At 35.0% G+C, this 22,211-nt stretch overlaps 1 protein-coding gene across 1 annotated transcript in view; it reads right to left on the bottom strand.

The window, feature by feature from the left end:
* Dpyd (dihydropyrimidine dehydrogenase) overlaps positions 1 to 22,211 on the bottom strand; it is an 851,011-nt gene that overhangs the window by 712,482 nt on the left and 116,318 nt on the right. The window contains exon 3 of the mRNA XM_036191420.1: positions 14,391 to 14,473. Within this exon, the coding sequence (XP_036047313.1) occupies positions 14,391 to 14,473 (83 nt within the window). The remainder of the gene's footprint in view (positions 1 to 14,390; positions 14,474 to 22,211) is intronic.

Below are 22,211 nucleotides of genomic sequence, written 5' to 3'. Positions count from 1 at the left end.
AAATATGACAATGATGAATACAATGCCAGCAAGTAATTTAACCTTGCTGTAAATCATTTTTCTTCCCCATCTATGAGGGGGGAAGGGATTACTCTAAATGCTCATGAAAGCTAAAAGAAGATACAGGGGAGATAATTGTTTTGTAAGCATAGCACAGATATTGACTAAAAGGATTACCTTTGTGGCTCAATGACAAACACCCATCTCCACTGAAAGCTGGCTTTATAGAAGACCTCTAAATAAAATTACTATTAATACTTTTACCCTCAACCAAAGTGATGGGCCTTGAATGGGAGAGGACTAATTTAGGGCTATAAGGCAAAAGTCTGAAGTGCACTAAACTTCGTGTTTTAGGCTCCTTGGAAAACATGAGGAGTGTTGAATCTCAAAACAAATAAACATAGATTCATCAGCTAATCATTTAAGTATATAAGCACTATTCATTTAGCTGCATGGTCTTTATGTATAATATATATTATTTAATATAATACCTACACCTTCATTCCTTTAATGTTGCATTTCTCTAATACTCTAATGTGTAAGTAAAGCACGCTGGTTTTTTTTTTTTTATATTTTTTGGCCTAGATATGTAAAATTTCTAAATTTCTGAAAATAAGCACTCCAAAATAAATGAATCTGACTTTAAATCACAGCTTTCTAATTGGGACCAAATGCTTCCTTCCTTTGTGGAGTCTTTATCTGGTCCCTGTTTAACAAGGTGATACTGAAGCTGGGAGTGGAATGGCAAGAAGGAGGGAGAGGAGATAGGGAAGATGGTGCATTTAGTACAGTACTGAACAAGCATGAGGGCGTGAGTTCTGAGCCCTAGAAGCCACTTAAAACCTAGTGAAGCATTGCTTTTCAAATATTGGTAGTCTGAATCATGAAACATCCTGGAGCTTGCTGGCCAGCCAGTCTTGCTAAATCAGTGAAGTGTGGGTTCAGTGACAGACCCTGTAAGGATACCCCCTATTTTACCCTTTGGCTTACATACAGTTGTGAACATGTGTGCGCACAGGCACACGCATAAGCACATGAACACATTCCACCATATACCTGGGTGTGGTAGTTCAAACCTACAATCCCAATTTGGAAAATGAGGAAGGAGGTTGATAAGAAATCAAGGCAAGCTTGGTCTACAGTGTGGAATCATACCTCAAAATTGGAAAGAGAGGAAGGCAAGGAGGGAGACAGGGAGAGAGTGGGGGAAGGGAAGGAGGGAGTAGAGGAAGAAGGAAGGGAGGGGGAGAAAATGAACCAGAACATAAGGAGGAAATGATAAGAGGATTTGGTTTATTTGATTTTTTGAAATACAATATATGTAAACATGCATGTTTGTAGAATGTTATTTAATTCCAAATTTGGGCTGTGTTATAGAAGAGAGGTAATTAAGAGAACTCTTGAAATAACTAGAATAAACAAGGTTTGTGCAACAGAGAAGGAACCTGCCTTTCATAGGAGTAAGGCTTTTACAGATATCACGCAAAGAAGCTACTACAAGAAATATAAAAGTAAAACCAGAAGCCTTGGTACTCTGCATCTTAAGAGCTTTAAAAGAGAAAGATATCAGAGTATTCAAAATACGAACTCATTTCATCCTAAAAATATAGATAAAATATTTTTGTGTCCATTATTTGCTAGTTTATTAATTAGATTTCTGGAAGTATGTGTTTAGATGGTCCCATGGATACATAATGTGTATATATGTAGATTCCAAGCAGCTGTTTGAGCACATTACAGACATCACATGATGTGGACACTATGACTCTCCATCTAACTTTAAGACAAACTGAAATGCTGTTCTTTGGAAGTACCACATTGTGGTGAACTCTGTTAATGAGTAATATCACACTGTTTCACCAAATGGATGTTTCACAGCTAAAGTATAAACCATACACATCTGACATAAGCTTTATGTTCACTAGTTCAGGGGCCCTCATACCTATTCTTCACCTTGATTGCATATTGGTAATTTAATAAACTAGATTATATCATTTATATTCAAGCCTGTTTATTTTCTTGAATGAATAATTCAAGTTCATGGAACATCCCAGAAACTGAGAGATTGTAACACATATACTAGTGTTCTTCAGCTAGGTTCTTTCTGAAATTAGACAACTTCACAGTGCTTTAGTCTATGAGATATGTAAGTCAATTTTATTGACAACCAAGGAGGATAATAGTACAACCCCTGAGTCCAATGCAGCTGGTTTTTGTTTGATTTTTTTTAAAACAATTTGCTTGGAGCATGAACCAATCTCTCTTTCACTTGTCTGTGGATATTTTGCTTGCCTGGGAGCCAGCTACAAGAAGCAAATGGCCCAGGATACTGAGAATAGATGCTATGTAGTCATCTGTGTAAAATTGTCGCTTACTTCTGTTTTGGACTATGTTTAAAATTGTCAGCTTACTTCTGTTTTGGACTATGTTTAAAATTGTCAGCTTACTTCTGTTTTGGACTACTTGTTACCTTGCCTATCTACTAAAGCAACAAATTCAAAACAATAATTGTAATCTACTAGCTATCTTCAGTTTGTCAGAATGGAATATTTTTGCCCTCAGAGTAAATTGAACATCAGAAATGAATAGAATGTAGTATATAATCACAGTAACTTGAAATACTGGATAGAAATGTTAATTTCCTATTCAGTGATACACACTGATATATGAGAAACAGGATGCTCATATCCAGAATTTAAAAAGAATTACGAAATTTAAATGTCAAGGAAACAAACCAACCATCAATAAGTGGACTAATGAAGTTTTCAATATAAGGAACACAAGTGGTCAGAAACTTACTTAAAACCCAGTCAACTTCACTAGTCTTCTGAAAAATACAAATCAAAAATACTCTGATATCCCACCTCACTCCAGCTTAAAGGTGAACATTTTAAAATATCTGACAAATATTGATGAGGATGTAGGGAAAGTGGAACCGTTATTCACTGCTGATAGGGTTGACATTCATATAGCCATTATGAAAATAAATTAGGAATTCCTCAAAAAACTTAAATACAGAACTTCTACATGAGCCAGCAATTTCCCTCCTGGGAAGATCCTCGGAGAACTCCAGCTCCTACCCCAGAGACAGCTGCACCCCATGTTATTGTGGTTCTATTCACTATAGCAAAGGAATGAAAAAAAAAAACGTCATAGTACATCAACAGATAAATAGGTAATAAAATCTATACATATAAAATAGAATGCTATTAATCTCTGAAAAAAAAATCACAAAATTTCAGGGAAACATGTGGACTTAGAGTGTTTAACATCAAAGAAGTCCATCCAGTCTCAAAAAGAACAAAAGGAACACATGTTCCCCTTCATATGTGTGTCATAGCCTATCATAAACATATACATGTACATATGTAAACAAATGCATATTTTGGTATTATATAACTTATATAGAGCACAAGAAAGTGTGATGAAGGACAGTAGGCAGGTGAAGGACACATGAACCACGGAAGAGGACATAAAGCCTCCTGTTTCTCTAATGTTAACTCTGTCATGGATGTTTCACTTTTCTGGCTGGACTCATGCATGAAAATGTGACTTACAGTGAAAGTGTAAAGTACAAAATGAAGCTCCGTGGATTTGGAATGGCTCCTCTAACTACATAAGAGTTCACTAAGATGGAGAGAGTTTGGGTCCCGGCAGGTGTTTGTGTGGGTGGCTATGTTAATATAGTTGTGGGATGGTTTTGATTTGTAAGTTCTTTATAATAAAGTGAATTTTATTTTGTCAAACTGAAAAAAGAAAAAGAAATGAGAGACACACAGAGGTATCCACATAAATGGTCCTTAGGAGATGGTGTGGGGAAATTGTGGAGTCCAGCCATTGCATCTTAGCACATTATAAAATGCACCCAGATTGATTACAGTAGCTTCTTTTAAAAGCCAATGTGTTCCTAAACAATAGTCTATTATCTATACATCTGTTCTATTATTCTCCTTAAGTTGTAGAAGATGCCAAATATAATTACAAAATACATATTCAAAACATGTAAACCACTAATTTTCCACTTGTAAAAGCCTGATTCAAAAAGCAATTTACTTTATGGTTTACTTAAGCTCTGTAACTACATTAAAATATGATAGTATATACACAACAGCTTGTTAACAAGATTATCAAAACATTAAAATCATAATGCGCCACTTCAATTATGGATCCTTAAAATTAGAGCTAATCCTCAGAGCACCAATTTTTATCTCCTAAACAATTTTAGCTATTAGCTGCTCATTCAAATCCTGTATCTCAGATGATAGGCTTTCCAGAGGAACAACTTAGCTTTGCACTCTTCTTTGGTAGCAAACAAAAGCTGGCCCCTTTCCTTCTAGACCATCAGTTCTCAACCTGTGTGTCATGACCCCACGTGGGGGAGGGGTCACAAATCAGATATTGCGCATATCAAATATTTATATTACAAGTCATAACAGTAGCGTAATTACATGTATGAAGTAGCAATAAAATAATTTTATAATTGGTAGTCAGCACAACATGAGGAACTGAATGAAAGGGTCACAGTATTTGGAAGGTTGAAAAACATTGGTCTATACTGTATGAAGCAGTCTTTGATAAGAAGGGGGAAATGGAATCCTTTTCCTGGCCTACGCTTAGGGGTTTCTACTGATGTTCTTGGCAGTAGAATCATTTCAATAAATTATCTTAATGTCGTTATAAGTTATCCTAAGTTATTCCAAATGTATCGAATTGGTCATCAAAAGACATTCACAGGGACACATGCTCAGCCTGGAAGGAGGGGACTGAACCTGCCTGGACTGAATCCACCAGGTTTAAGTGAATCCCCAGGGGAGTCTTGGCCCTGGAGGAGATGGGAATGGAGGGGAGGGGCTGGGGGAAGGTGGAGGCGGGGGCGGGAGTGGGGAGGACAGGGGAACCCGTGGTTGATGTGTAAAATTAAAACACTAATATAATAAATAAAAAAGGAGGAAAAAAAAGACATTCACAATACTGAAGTATTTTTTTCTAAAAACATTGCTCTTATTCAAGTAGTGCATAGAACATAGTAGTCACACCAAGTTGAACATATTGATCCTTATGTCAGTAACTATGACAATGGGCTTTATAAACAACCAAGTTAACCTGCACGTGATTTCCTTTGCGCGGCTTTTCACAGAACTTATAACTTATAACTTATAAGTAGTAATATTCCTCACACCGGACTCCTAATTAAATTTTAAAGTAATGAAAATGATGCTATGCTAAAAACATTTAAATTAATATTCAGGGTCTAGAAAGATGGTTCAGTGGTTAAGAGTATTTGGGGTTCTTATACATGACCAGGGTTGGTCCCCAACACCCACATGGCAGCTCACAACCATGAGTAACACCAGTTATGGGGAATTTGATGTCCTCTTACAGCCTTCATGGGCCCTGTAAGTATACATGGATATATATACCTAGAGGTAAAGCATGCACACACATGAAATAAAAGTAAATTTTTAAATATATATATATATATACATATATATATATATATATATATTTACAAAATTTATAAAATGTATGCAATTGAGACAAAATTTATAAATGATCCAGAAGTGTTATTGCTGAGCATATTCATAGTTTTAATAAACATTAGCAAGTATTACAATACCTTTTTCTATTCCCCATGAATCATAAAAATTAAACAAGCCATCTGAAATTGCTTTCAGTCTCCCCTGCAAAGTTGAGTGAATAAAAAGTCTTAGTATTCACGTGTGTGACAAGCAGGAGATAGAAAATATGTGCTGCATGCAATGATATTCATACTGTACAATTAACATGAAATTAATGACCTATGTTGCATCATTTCATGTGATTAACCAAATGCATTTGCTGACCTATGTCAATGATGCTGATAATAATAAATACACCATTATCAGCAAATACAGTGAAGAGATGGTTTGGTCGTCAGATTCCAAACTATCTAAAGGCAGTCCGCTTGGGTTTTTAGTCATGCATTAGATGACAGAAGCCAAGTCAAAGAAAAGACTGTTACCCTGGCAGTGGCTATCTGTTAATGACAGAAATGGTCCCAACAAAGCTCTCCTCTGTGAGGGGATACTTGTACTCTGTCGACTTGAGGAAGGGGTTTTTTAGTGATAGCCTATTGACACAGGCAATGAAAAAAAATTGAGGAAAAATATCATTAATATAATATCAAATTTCAATTAAAACAGAGAGCACCAGTATTTTTTCTATGGCTATAATTACAAACATTTTGTATTCTTCAAATGTACGCACATGCCTAGATATTTCTTATTATAGTAGTGATGTGTATTTCTTCCTGAAAATGCTAATATGCTACAATGCTGAACCATCTAACATCACACACAGCATAATATAATATATTCAGAATTTTAAAAAGGAAAATTTCTTTACCATCCATATTATTTGAACAACCTACCAATTTCAATATTAATTGAATTTCATTTTATTATATTTCAATAAATTAATTGAATTAATTATAATTTCAATTATAAATATTTTGTTAAACCTTTCTCATTTATTTTGTATTCTTTTTGAAGTCTGCTTTAAATTATCTGTTTTCTAGTCACTTACTACATTTTGTAATTTGCTACTCTCAGATATTTAAAAATTATTTTTAAAATTATAAAATAATTTTATGGAACCTGATTGTATGCATGCAATCCTAATGCACATAGGAAAAGCAAAGGGAATTCTAAATCTGTACATACTGTCATACTGAGAGTTTTCTTTGACTTGGAGGAGGGATTATACATTATATAAACACAAACATAATACATAATTTCACATGCATGTTTATCTCCAAAACATGAAAAGTAGGACAGTGATAATGTTTTTATTTAGATGGACAAATTCTCAATAAGAGAATTCTTTGCTCAAATTATGGTAGAAAGTCATTTAAAGAAATTCTAATTTAGCAAGGGATATATTTAATAGATAAAGCAGTACTTAAGTCCAACTACACAGTGAACTAACTTGTACATCGATGGCAACTGGCCTCACCATCACTAGATATTAACAAGAGAGTAAAATTAAAGACATACTGAAGTTCCTACATTGAAACCTGAATAACCTGTCCTTGTTTTGAAATATCCTTGGATTTCAGTCTTCCTATCTGAAGTTTAGATTATTATTTATATTCCTGAATCAAGCACATTACAGCAATTTTTAACCTTTTGATTCAAATAACATGTACACTGATTGTATCTCTTAGAAATCATTCTCTAAGTTGACATGGTTAAAATCTATTTTTTGACTCTGCATCTATGCTGAGCTTCTGTTGCACCCCTTCAAATACTATTACCCACACCAGGAAAAAAGCCAGCAAACAGAAATTGTACAACTCAACATCTCCACCTAGTGACAACAATTTCAACACGTGATGAAGCCAAGCAAAGAGAAGACTCAGTTCCTGATGTCCTGGCAGCTCCACTGGATAAGAATCCAGAAGCAACAGTCCTCACCCAACATCCAGCTCCTCTGACACAATACTAGTTCACATCTGGACACCTTGGGTCTCCAGTTAGTGGTCTTGTAGAGCTATGTCCTTCAATCCAACCAATTTACATTTCCATACAGTTATTAAGTCCTGATAATGGCTTCCAAAATATTTCACTTTTGTTTTTCTTAATGAAAAATACTATATTCTGCATCACATTCTTTTACAGAATTTAACTTCTCTGTTTCCCAGGTTATTCAGTTCTGCTATCTATCATTTCCACATGTCAACCTCCTGGTGTTCATTGTTCACTTCTGTCTCTGGAATTCCAAGTAGACACATGTATAAAAGAGCCTCACCTTCCCCCTTCTACTCAGCCTTCATTACAGGATCCAAGATAGGCACCAAATATTAAAGTACAGAAATCAAATCACCTTGGAGTGAAGAGAGTTGAATCAGCTGAGATAAGCAGAAAATACTATGAAAGGAAGGCACGAAGTTACTCTTAAATTCATTATCATACAGTGGACCAGAGACTTAACCTGGAGAAAGTGGCTTTTTTCTTGTGCTTAGATATGTGTCTTAGTGTCATCATTTTCACAAACTTTGTAGAAGATTTCCACAGAAAAGGAGCATGAGGATGGGTGATATACAAATATGTAATTACCTGTGAAGACTACAGTGACTTTCCCAATCAGTTCCACAAACATATATGACAGAAGCAAATTATTTTAAAGTTACTTTGTGCTATTAAAAGAAAACAATATAAACAAACATTGTAACATGTGGTCAAAAATTATTCCTTTCTGTTAATCTCATGCTTCATATCAGGTCTCTGAAATTTACAATCTTACTGAACAAAAAGGTCAGATAAAACTAATATTATGGTTGATGTCACAATTAAATCTTCAATTAGACCAAGGTTGTATACAGTCTATTATTTAAAAAAAAAATCAGATTTTTTTGTAATTTCTATAGCTTCTGAACAACACATTTACAGATGGTAAATTAATACAAAAAGATATGTTTATTTTAAGGCTATTAGTGATTATTAACCCTTCATTCCTCAACATATTAGTACATTACATTCCTCATGGGCTCAGTGAACATGAGAATGGCTACCTTCGCACTCAGAACTGTTCTCGCCACTGAAATTTCTGTAATTTTTTAAAGCTTTTAGCTTTTGCCTGCCAGATCAAAATACTGTCTGAATATTTTGGAGAATCTCAATCACAGTTTACCAGTGATATACCAAGCTATTTTTTGATCTGTTGTACAGGTGGCAAGACAGTTAACTGAAGTCTTTAAATTTTGCTGATATTTTCCCACGTATAGATTTTCAATGTAATCAAAGCTTTGTGATTATGTCCAATGGTATTTAGTTTATAATCTTCACTTGTCAAACTTCAAAGATATGGTCACTTCCATAATCCACTGGAATCTGGCGTTTTAATTTTTTATTTCATTTAGCTATTTAATACCCATGAAGTTTGCTTTGGCCATTTGCAATAAGAATATAAAGTGATTTCCCATTTCAAACAGCAAAAGTTTATACCACTTATTAAGTGATTCAGCATATTCTGAATAATTTGGGTACTTTATCTTAATAGCTTCACTAGATCTTTATAGGGTTTCCTGTCAAGGATAGGATAGCCATTGAGTGACTATAATACAAAGAAAAGCTTATGAATTCTTACATTCACTTTGAAGACAATCCATTTCATCAACTGTCTTCTTTAACTTTTAGTATCTTATGAGCTTATCCTTCTTCAGTCCTGAAGATTGAAGCCAAGGCCTCACAAACACTAGGCTACTGCTCTACCACGGAGCTACATTCCTAGCACCTTTTTACTTATAAGATTATTTTCCTTGTTGATCTTCTTAGGCCATTTAGAAGCAAATAATGATTTAGAGCATACTACTCATTTTTTTCTCTTCTCTATTAACCCATACTTGTTAGCTTGGGTTTTTATAAATGTTGCTCTGTTGTGAATGGAGCTTTTCTGTCGTCTTCACAAGAAAGGGAGCACTCCTGTGTTTGATGTACATGACAATGATATTGCCTCATGGTGGCCTGTCTCTTGACTGTAACTCCATCACTTTGACACTGCTGCACATCATTTTAGCAATATAAAATCTTGCCTTTAGGAAAGTACCATCTGAACCACAGTCACCACATTAATTCTTTAAATAAAGTATTTTAATACATACAATAAACAATTTCACTATTCTAATAAAGTGGCCACACTTTGTGGGCTCAGTAGCCATGCTCTGAATGTCTCTATGGTCCACAGAATGTAGATAGGAACCTGCCAACTACAATCTTCACTCCTCAGATGCTCCATATTATAGCCAAGTCTTACTACTGAAGGTGAGCAATTGAAATTTAAAGTCTTAAAATGTTTTTTTTTCTTTTCTTTTTGTATTTATTAATAAAAGCACTTGTAACTTCACCTGTGAAGTTTCCTTTTGCACAGGCAGTAACAAACGTTAAACTAAGAAGAGGAAAAGGAAAGCATGGTAGCAAAATGGAAGACTTAAAGGAAACACTAGTCAGGCTGCCCTCACATTAACTCTGTGCTGGAATCTTCAATGCTAAAGCAGTTTTGGCTCAGTCATGGTAGTGATTCAGGAGGCTAAGGCAAGAGGACTGCTCTGGATTCAAGTTCCATTTGGACAACACAGCAAATGCCAGACCATCTGGATCTACATAGGAAGACTGTCTCAGAAAACAAAACCAAACAATAGCAACAATAGCAAATTCAGAGAGAGAGGGTTAACCTCAAAAGAATTCGTAAATCTGGATCTTAGAAGATGGCTCAGTGTGGAAGGGCACTTGCTGCCCTCCCGGAAAACTTGAGTTTGATCCCCAGAAACTGACTCTCAATAATTTGTCCTCTCACCTCCACGTGTGTGAGATAGCTGTGTGTACGCACACCCCCACACCCATCCCTGATACACAGTTGCTTCCTCTGGCTCCAACAACTCACTCCTAGCAGAGTGTTGAGTGCTAGCATTTTGCCATTTCTAGGTGAAATCAAATAAACGCACTTTCTCCTATATTCGGTTTTTAAAGGTTCAAATCATATTAGATTTTTACTCCTATTCTCGTTCTCTGATTTGATAAACTACTCTTGAAAATGCCAAACCTCCCCATGGCTACAAACATCAAAATACTAACAAACTCCAAATGGGCACATCACCCTCACTTTTGGTCCTGAATTGTGGAACTATATTTTTGGGGTGCCTACTTCACATTCCACACATGGAGCAGCCTTCATTATCTCAAATGCATCTGAAAAGAAAGACCACCTTCATGTAGTTCTTTTTCTTCTTCCCTCTCTCAGGTACTATACTTACCTAATGTGCTATTTAGCCAGAACAGTAGATAGATAAAGTTGTAGTTCCTATTCTTTTTACATAGTTTGAAGGCATCCTTACACCTAGGACCCTGGACATTATTAAAGCAATTCATAAACTGATGAGTGGATTCAAGATGCATAGCAAGGACTAGCCAGGAAAAAAAGCTGCATGAGGACACACAGGGCTGAGCAGGGCCAGATGCAGGAGAAGCTTAGTAGATCAGGAGGTACCAAACAGGAGAAAGACAGGAGCCAAATTCAATCTGCCAACTCTACCCAGATGTGTCCTAGCTAGTTCCTCTACCATCCACCTCTAAACCTTCTCAGAACAAGAGTGCCCCTGTGGATACCAGAAGTCACTGACAAGCTGGTGAATAGATGAACTGGTGAGATAAGAGGATGCATTTTTTGTTAAGTTGATCTATGGTGGTGGACAAAGAAAGGATCTACTGTTAAGTGTGTGGAACCCTGGGGGAATCCAAGTATACATCTGAGAGAGCTGAGCCATCTAGCCTTCTCCTCTACTGGATAGTGAAGCTAATTTTGAAGAGCGAAAGGATGGTTCCTATACCTGCATAGTACTTTCTCCTCTGTACTTCAATTGTATAGAACAATAAATTTAACTATATACTCACTGTTATCACAATATCCTAATATCCTAAAAATTCTTTAAAAAATTCCTTGAAAAAATTTAAATTGTTTTTCACAGAACACTAGATTCTATAGCAAGTTGGCCTGCACCACATGCTACCAAAAATATTTTCAGTGAGCTTCCCAATATCAGTCTCTTTGCTAACTGAGGCTCCCCTAAGTTATTGCTACCTGTTCCCTAATGCCCCAAACATGCTCTGAGGTCCTGGGGCTCCCATTAGCCCAGTGAAACCCTGACTGCTCCATTTGTAGTTATGAATTCATGACATAGAAGAGATCTAGTATTAATTTTTTAAAAAGTCCATCTGCATGAATGTTTGTGATAATAATAATAATAATTCATTCACACACACACACACACACACACACACAAAAGCTTGCCTTCCATCAAAGCGCACCCTCACAGTCCAGTGCCCTGTTCATCACTCTATATTGTTCTCTCCACATACAACAGTGTCCTTTAACATCAGTCAACCTCTTCACCTCTCTGAGCTGGGTGTTGGTCCAGCCATTCTTCATATGAGCAAGAACTTTCACAGATGAGAGAGAGATGCACTTTTCTCCTTCAAAGTTCTTGAATCACATTGAGATCTCTTCTGTCTATATTTCCTTTTCATGTAAAAGACTGAATTCTTGGTGTATTAAAAACAGAAGGCTGCCGGGCAGTGGTGGTGCACACCTTTAATCCCAGCACTTGGGAGGCAGAGTCAGGCAGATCTCTGAGTTCAAGGCCAGCCTGGGCTACCAAGTGAGTTCCAGGAAAGGCGCAAAGCTACACAGAGAAACCCTTTCCCGAAAAACAAAAAACAAACAAAGAAACAAAAAACAGAATGTGAGCATGAACAATATACTACATCATCTAATGCTACTGGTTGCTAAATTATTTCATTCATATGTGGATACGTGTCTGTGGACACATAAAATATTCAGCCTCAGTAAACAAGTGCATTTCACCACCATGTGATTAAATTCTGAATTAAATTATTTGGGCTGTTGCCCTGCTCATTGCATGGGTGGTCAGGGGTCATTCTAACTAGGTAATTAATGCTGTTTCCCCACCCCCACCAATTCATTCCTACTTGTTCTCTAAAAGCAAGCTTTCCCAGTTTGTTCAAAATACTATTTACTTTTAAAAACTGGCAGAATTTAATAATCGTTTTATCTACAATTCTCCTACAATTCGACTTGTTTTTTCTTAAGACAGATCTCCTGCAAAGCTCACAAGTCCTTCCGTCCATTGTGTTGCCCCATTCACATCCACATCCATTCACATCCACATCCATTCACATCGCCCTTTCAATTCTCTCTGTGTTTTTAGTTTTCAGTTCTTTTATTCAAAAGCATGAGAGCTGGCATCCTCTTTGTCTTCCTGTTTGTCTATGTATTTTTTTCACGATGAATGGAAATTCAATTACCAAAAAAATTGGCTTCTAAATAGATATTAGTATGCACATTTCACATATTCAAAAGTATAATATAAGCTCTACATAAATGACATGTTCAATTTGTAACAGTGTAGTAGTTTTCAATAAAGAATAAAAAAATATATTTAAAAACAGGAGTTCATTCATGATTTCTGTCCTAGAATTTCCTGCAGTATATTTTATACCTCATTTTTAATTTACAATTATTTTCAGTAACTTAAACTTTGCTAGACCGCCGCTGCACTTTTATATAGACACAAATTCTCTACTGCGTACTCAGTTTTATTTTTCCATCTTTTTTATTAGTAAAGACATTAAGAATAAAATAGGTTCTCTTGCTCCGGCTGGTGATTTCTCCTGCACACTAGTACTATATTATTCCTCTTTTTGTGACATCATAATCATCTATACAGAAGTACCATGTATCTTTGTGTAGAAGCTACTGTTTCCATTAAATTTAATTACCTCCCCCTGCGGTTTTAAATAGAAGCGGCTTCAAAATGAGGGCAGCTTCTATTAAATTTAATTACTTTCTCCTGCTGCTTGCACGGTAAAAGGGGGGTAGCTAAATAAGAGTGGCTTCTAAACTAAAGTATATGGTAGCTGTGTGACAGCAATAACAAAATTGTGTTTAAACCACCAGCAAGTCTGTTAGATTTCCCATTTCTCATATTTTAACTTTCTGTAACTTAAAGCCATTAAAAATAAATGAGCATTAAGATAATTTTTAAGTAACATTTTTTTAATGAGTAAAACAAAGGAAAATGCACCATTTCCTTGCACAAATGCAGAGTGGACCACTGTAAGGTTCAAGCTGGGAACTTTTAGGGCTACTGCTGCTTGTGACTTTCTTGTTCTAAGGATGATAAACTCTTATTACTGAGACATCATTAATATCTAGTTTAAAATGAATTTATAGGATGCTTCATTAAAAGTTATTAAAAAAAAGATAGCAAGGCTGGTATGATTTTTGAGATAATAAAAATAGTAATGTTAAGTGGAAAAAAAAAGTCAGGCTACTTATAGGTCTTTGCATCCAAAAGAAAGAAGTTCTATGCTTTGAAATACTGAAAAAAATGTAAGTTATTTTAAAAATAAATTTAACCTTATAAAATATAACAAAAGATGAAATTTTAAGTACCTCTTTTCAAATTAAATATTAATTAGGAAATGGTACTCAGCTAAGCTACCTTTACACAGTGTTTATTTTCCACTCACAAGCAGAATTTAGATGAACAATATTTTCATTCACTTCCACAATTTAGTGTAAATATAAAACAAGACACCCCGTAAGCATTTTAAGTAACAAATTAAACATTTACATTTTTTACTGTGCACTGAGGCTTAACATTTATGCGGCTTCAAAACCAAAGTACAGCCTCAAGGGAAGTCCCTCTACTGACAAATTAATACCTTAGAGAACAGAGCTGAATGGTGGCAATGAACTCATTTGTTCCCCCAATAATGAAGAATGACTTTTTCTTTACCACATCTGTGACTGTTGCTATGGTGACCCAGACTTACCTCATTGCTTCTCGGAGAGCTCCTCGCTCACCAAGAGTAGTGTGCTTGATGTCATCAAAATTATTCTCCAGCTTCTCACAGGTCTGCAACACATTAAAACACTGAATTAATCTTCCACCCCCCAGAAAAGTTACATCTATGCAGTTATGTAAAAATATAATCGATTGTATTGATCATGGGCTCATGAAAAATAGGCACAATGCTTTAATTGGGTGGGATTCATTAAAATCGACACTGAAATTCAACAGCCACAAACTCTCGAGTCTGATGATGCAGCTGCAGGAGAAATCTTTTCATCATATTTTGTTTTTTCAAAATAGGTGTGAAAAAAAAAAAAGTGTCACACAAAACTAGCCAAACAGCCAGGGCTCAGAATAGCAATTAGTCTCCTAAAATAATATCCAATTAATTAAAGTAAATATAAATAGAACAGAGAAAAACCATAAATAAGTTCAAAATAACATTGATAAGTGTATATGACAATGATCCATTTCGAAATTTAGGTAATGTGTACTGAAATGTAAAGGGTCACAGTATAATAAAAGTTCCACAAATTTTACAAATATTTAAGAACCAGGTCCTCAGAACAACCTCCTCTGTTACATTTGAAATTGCATGTATGAATCCACATATTTTTATCTCAAAATACATCAATCTGATTGCTGTGATATCAAATATTTGAGGGCTATTAAATCAAGAAATCACACAACAGGCAATTTAAACTTCATAAATGTTTTTATTAAGTAGTAAATATACTGGTTACTAGTGTACTGAAATTTCTAAAAGTAAATTTAAGTTTTTACTACAATTCTTAATTTAATGGTATACTTCACATAAACATTCCATATAATGTAACTAGTTTTAGGGACACAGAACTTCTATCAAATTTTAGACTAAGTGGGTATTTATTATAATCTTTTCAGACACTGGTGTTTTGTAGACAGTGGTAGCATTTAGACAACAAAAAGAAGTTTGGGGTTTTTTTGGCTTTTGATTTTTGGTTTTGTCTTTTATGTTTAATTTTAGAAACAGAATAGTTAAGTAATAAAATTTAATTATTAATGTATCACTTCTATTCCCAAGTTATAAATAAACATGCTGGATTTCAGAAGACTGTGGAACTTAGATTATTGATTTCCAATGTACAAGAGTTAATTAATTTCCAACCCACTGGTATTCAATTCATCATGCTCGCCTTTAGTTCTTCTGTTTTAACTAGATCAAATTAAGGAAAAGATTGTTTTACTGTTTAATCAAATTACATTATAATGGGAATCTTGAAATTTTCCAAAATAATTTAAATTCTGGATTCCTTGAACTGATCTAAAGTCATTTGTTGGGCACATGCATTGGAAATCATTTTATGCTCTGGATTAGAATTTTTTCATATTTTTAGTTTTCTCACAAAGAAAAATTTTTGCCTCTAAGGATGATGAATAAATTATTTTTATATATTTGGTTAGTGTTTTTATGGCCCATTTACTTAAATGTTCTTCACAGTAAAGAAAGCTTCCTTTAGTATTAATAAGAATGACTTACAGCTGTATATTTCATCTTTTGGTAAAACCTTCCTGTGAGGTGAGATTTATATGGTTTAATACTAAAATCACATCATATAGATAATCAATGAAGTACTATTTACCTTAAATACCATCTGTCATTTGGAGTCATTTTCCCATAATTAAGGTTCAGTGCTGACAGAATCTGTTTTTCAATTGTATTCTGATCAATTGATCAATATTCCATACTTGTGCCAGTACCATGCACCTCATTTATGAATCTACACTATAATAAATAAATTTATTCCTACAAATAAATGTAGGAAAATAACTAAATGGGAAAAGACAAAAATTGCATAATCTTTCATGAAGAAAATTAAAATACTCTAACAGAAGTCAAGTCCTATGTGATTATTGAACAGTAAAATGAAAATTTAAGCCATTACTTAGCACCACTATATGTTTTGAATGTGTGTAAATAAAAAAGATAGAGCATACAGTGTTGCTGTTCTAGTATAAGAAGCTCTACACTAATAATAGACCTGTAAACTGTTACAGTCACTTGAAACATGATGGCTATCACTTCAAAAGTCAAATATGTGCTTCTCTGGTTCATCTGTGTTACACCTGAGAATAATGTATAGTGTATCCATCCAAAGCCCTGTGGGGAAATATTAATGTAAACATTGTTTCCTATTTCCAAGAGTAAAAGCAAAAGAGTTTCCTATTTAGGTGAAATATATGTGATGTGATATATTCATACCCTAGAAAACTAAGGAGCACTGAGAATAGATGTAACTATACTAAGTAACACAGAGGCACCTCAAATAACTAAGATTCAAAGAAGCAATAGAAGAAAACACACTTGCTGTGGTATTGCTCTGTATAAATAAAATGCTGTTTGGCCAGTGGCCAGTCAGGAAGTATAGGCGGGACAAGAGAGAAGAGAATTCTGGGAGGTGGAAGGCTGGGGCAGGGAGATGCTGCCAGCCACCACCATGACAAGGAAGATGTAAGGTACAGGTAAGCCACAAGCCAAGTGGAAAAGTACAGACTAATAGAAATGGATTAATTTAAGATGGAAGAACTAGATAACAAGAAGCCTACCAAAGCCATACAATTCATAAGTAATACAAGCGTCTGAGTGATTATTTTATACATGGGTTGTGGGACCGCAGGGGCTTGGTGGCACCTGGAGAGAAGATCTCCAACTACACACACTCAAAGACATCCCCTTCTAGTTTTCTTCTCTGTTACTGTGACAAAACAGTGACTAACCAACTTCAGGAGGAAAAGGCTTTACAACTCCCAAGTAACAATCGATCAAAAAAGGGAAGTCAGGTCAGGAGATCAAGGCAGGAACCTGGAGGAAAGAACTGAAGCAGAGGCCATGTAGGAACCTGCATATGATCTTACCCCTAGGTTACATCAGCTATATTTCTTACATAGCTCAAGCCCAGGTGCTTAGGGATGGTACCATCCACAGTAGGAAGGCCCTCTATATCAACTAGCCATCAAGAAAATGTACTATAGACATGCCCACAGGCCAAGCCAAAGGAAGCAATTTCTCACTTGAAGAGATTCCCTCTTCCAGGAGTATCAAGTTGAAAACAGAATCTAATCTATGACTTATTCCATTTGTATCAAGTTCAAAAATGTGCCAGGCTACAATGAATAATCTAAAAATTGACAATGTCATTTGGAGTCACATTAAAAGAATGAAATATCAAACAACTAAAAACTATGAAGAATCACATTTGAAAAATTTTTTGAATGGGAAAACATCTCATTGCGATGAACTGGAAGACATCCTATTGCTAAGGTGGTGCTATTCTTTGGATTGATCTGATGACCCCTTCCAATTCATAGCAAAATGCCACTTGATTTTTTTTTTTCAAACTTGGAGAAACTTCCCAAAATTCACTTGAATGCCAGAGGCTAGATATTCAAAACATGCTCAGGAAACTCAATGAAGTTACAAGAATTAGACTTCCAATTTCAAACCCTTTTTTAACCATGAATACAATTTGTGTAGTTGTGGCAAAAGCTTACAAACATACGTACTAAAGGACAGATCTGAGAGAGCAAATGGACCCTAACACTTATGGTCAATTCAATATTTAAAAGTGAACCAAGGAAATTCACCGTGAGTCAGGATGGATTTTGCAGAAATGACACATGAGAGTGAAGTCAGAGTCGACTCACACAGCACTCAAAATGACCACAGACCTGGACAAGAGCTAAAATTCAAAACATTTCAAAGGGAGATGTTCTGACTTTCAATTAATCTATGAAATTCAGGGTTTTTATAGATAAAAAAAGAAGAACAAGAAATCATACTTGATAAAAGACTTATCTCTTGAATATATAACAACTCAAAATCAACTCAATAAGACAACTTCTGCCTCCCCTATATTTTTAAATGGGCAAATACTTCTCAGTAGATAGATTTCCAAAGAAAATACAAAATGGGCAATGAAAAGTTTTAAATGTCCACATAATTATTATTCAGAAGAATCATGGATCACTAAACTCAGGAAGAAGGGTAAAAACATCATAGAGCTACATTTTCATTTGGTCACATGCTGACCACGTGAATGTAAAGATTCTACCTCATTAGAAAACATTTGGTGTTGTCTTAGAATGTCAGCACATGAACCAGCTGAGTGTAATCAACGTATAGTTAACAGAATTATGACTAGCAATTACACTTTTATAATATGAGTTTTATAATGAAACAAAACATGATTCCATATAAAAATGTGTATTTAGATTTTCACATCGGCACTATCAATAACTGACACTAAGTAGAGACAACCTAAAAGCCAGTAAAATGACAAATGGATAATCAGTGTGGTTTCACCATACCGCAGACCATTATTGTCTGTAAAGAGTGAAGTCACATACATTGTCCACTGTGGATGAGCCATGAAACATTATGCTAAGTGGGAAAAAAGTCATATATAAATGATAGCATTTTATAATTCCATTTATAAAATACCTAGTCTGCGCAAATCAATAGAAAGCAGATTAGTGGTTGCCGAGGGCTGTAGAAAGCACGAGGTAGGGTGTTGCTAATGGGAATTTGATTTCTTGGAAATGAGAAGAAATGTCCTGGAATTTGTGGTAATTAGGATATCACTTGTGAATAGACTACAAATTATGAAATTATACTTTCAAGGGGTGAACTATATGGTATGTGTGACATAACTCCACAAAACTGTTATTTTGGAAATAGGCAAGGTAGTCTACAGCATTAAAGGTATCCAGCCCTACGAGGCCTAAAAGGCTCTTCTATGCACTGATCAATTAACTTCTTGAAAGTTCCCTTAAGCTTCCACATGAAATTATAACAACAAGAAGGTTTTGAGAGAGATTGAAGGAAAGATTTGTTTATCTTGACTTAAGCATGATATAATATACATATATAGCAAAATATCATGTTACTTCACTAATATACACAATGTGTGTGGCTTGGGATATTACCTAAAAATAAACTTAAATTTAAAAGATATTCCTCCAAGTGAATAAAGTCATAAAGTTTTAGTACTGGCTAAGAATCATAATTCAGTCTCATCCAAATGGAGTTAAAATTTAAGAATTTAACTTCAAAATGTCTGACATAGCAAATATTTGCTACTGTTTAGCAAGCTTATGCTTTGGTTTTGCTTTTATTGTATGGGTTGTGGTTTAGGGCTTTTTGAGTCAGGTCCCAAATTTGAGATTTTTCTGCCTCAGTTTCCCAAGTACTGAAAATATAAATGAATATTACAACATGTGGCTGTTGTTTAGAAGTATTATTATTTACTGTTACTATTGTCTAACGATTGATTCCTGAGAGGGAGTCTGATTCTAATAAGCATTTGACATTGCATTTTACTTTTTTTACCTGAAGATTGAATATTTTCTTAGTTTGGTTTTTTTGTTTGTTTGTTTGGAGTTTTGTGTTGGTTTGTTTAAGGACAGTTTCCTACAGTCTGTGTGGGTCTCAAAACTGTTACACAACTAAGGATGACTGTGAAGATCCTCATGCATTGACCTCCTAAGGTCTGGGATTATAGATGCACTGCACCATACCCAGCGTGTTGAATATTTAAAGACAACATTTATACGGTTGGATATAATTTCAAAATGAGAAATTGAATAATTTGTACTACAAGGCCAGTACATGCACATTTTTCCAATTCTTTTGCACTAACACCCATGCCTGGTTAGAATCTAGACTTTGGAATTGAAAACAGAGTTTCCTTTGTTGTTGTGGTGGTGGTGGTGGTGATTTTTTAAAATATTCTTTTATATTTGGCCATAGAAGAAAAGGGAAAACCCAGCATGTATATATATACATATATTTGATATAGATTTCAAGTAACTATATATTTATACTCTAGTGTAAAATGAAATTTCTAATATTCATATAAAAGTAATCAGTTTTTAGACAAAACTGGTTCTTACAAAAATTCATGCATCATTCTCATGGGAGTGAGAATTAAGGGGAGAAGACTAAATTTTCAACATTAAACAAACAGTTAAATAAAAGACTTTAAATCTGAGAGATTGTACATACTTATTACAACTGTTACATGATTTTTTTTTGGGGGGGCGGTTATTTATTTTATGTATGAGTACTCTACTGCATATATGCTTTGTGTCAGAACAGAGCATCAGATACCACTAGAGGTGGTTGTGAGGCACCATGTGGTTGCTAGGAATTGAACTCAAGGCCTCTGGAAGAACAGTCAGTGCTCTTAACCACTGAGCCATCTTGCCAGCCCCCATACTTGGATTAAAATTAAAAAAAAAAAAAAAGCAGATGCTTCTATGAAAACACATAACAATTTTTAGGGAGATGCTTCAAAATTAAATATTATGAGTATGGGAAACAAGTGTCTTAGTCAGGGTTACTACTGCTATTTATGAAACACTATGACTAAAAGTAACTTGGGAAGGCAAAGTTTTATTTTACTCACAGTTCCATTTAACATTTCACCATCAAAATCAGTGAGGGCAGGAACTTCAAGGTAGGAGCTTATGCATAGGCCATGGATGGGGTGCTGCCTACAGGCTTGCTCCCCATGACTTGCTAGGCTGCTTTCTTTTATAATTCAGGTATGGCGCCACCCACAATGGGCTGGGTCCTCCCCCATCAATCACTCATCAAGAAAATGCCCTCCAACAGGATCTTATGGAGGCATTTTCTCAACTGAGGTTCCCTCCTTTTAGATAACTCTTGTTTGTGTGTCAAATCGACATAAAACTAGCCAGCACACTAACAAAGCTTTGTTTCTCATAGCACTGTTCTTCACCACAGCTGTATCTAGTGTGGTTACAGAGTATCGCTGCCCTTTCCTTAGGGTGAAAATAAGAGAGCTGAGGAGATCATGTAGAGTCTATCATTGGTTACACTTCAAGTGAATGTAGAAAAAATGTAAAGGAAGCACCATGAAATGATTATATTGAAAACTAGAGTTTTCCTTGGCAAATTTCTATTTTTTGCTTGTTTTCTATTATCTCTATAAAAACAAGGACTGAATTGATGTGTAGAAGCGAATTAAAAGATTAAAAAGTGCTAAGAAAGGAAAAGAAAGAAGGGTCACTGCAATTATTCATTCAAACTAATTTGCTATTTAATGCAAATTATTACTTTCATCTAAAACCCACTCCAAGTATGTGACCACTATCATCAGAGGTGGTATCACGAATGAAAATCAGGGTGTTTATCTCTATATTTTTGTTCCTTAATTCAAAAATTAATGGAAAGCACTGTTAATGTCCTCTTTGGTCACATGATATTTTGAACTTCCTTTTATTTGGAATTAGATTACTAAAACCAACTATATAGGTGAATTACTGCTAAGTCTGAGGTCTCACTTTTTCTTTTCAAACTTTAAATGACTGACTCTTGCTATGAAACCTCCTCTTATTAAATGGATGCCTTCTCAGTGACAACTTCTAAACTGGACATGGAAACAAATATTTCTATTTAATTTCCATGAATACTTTTTTTCAAAAATTCCCATGCCCATATATCTCTTGGTCACATCTATTTATCTGTAATTTAACAAAAATCAATCTGTGTGTCCCACAGTGCTTTTGTTCAGCTGATTATATTTTTAAGCAAGCCTGGGAGACTTTGCATTTTCCAACAGGAATTAGCAAAATTACACAGCACTGTACCTGAAGCTTTTTATTTTAAAACCATCATCTTCCATTTACCTATTGTCTTTAGAACCAGCGGTGCTGCAGGAAACATGCGGTTTAATTTTTAATAGCATTGGCAAGGCATGATAATTGCAGTACTGTAATTAAGAGAGGATTTTGAAGA

Source organism: Onychomys torridus, chromosome 6, assembly GCF_903995425.1.
Source record: "Onychomys torridus chromosome 6, mOncTor1.1, whole genome shotgun sequence".
In the NCBI taxonomy this organism is placed as follows: domain Eukaryota; kingdom Metazoa; phylum Chordata; class Mammalia; order Rodentia; family Cricetidae; genus Onychomys; species Onychomys torridus.
The sequence above is the reverse complement of the archived record's forward strand: the minus strand, read 5'-3'. Positions and strand labels throughout refer to the sequence as shown.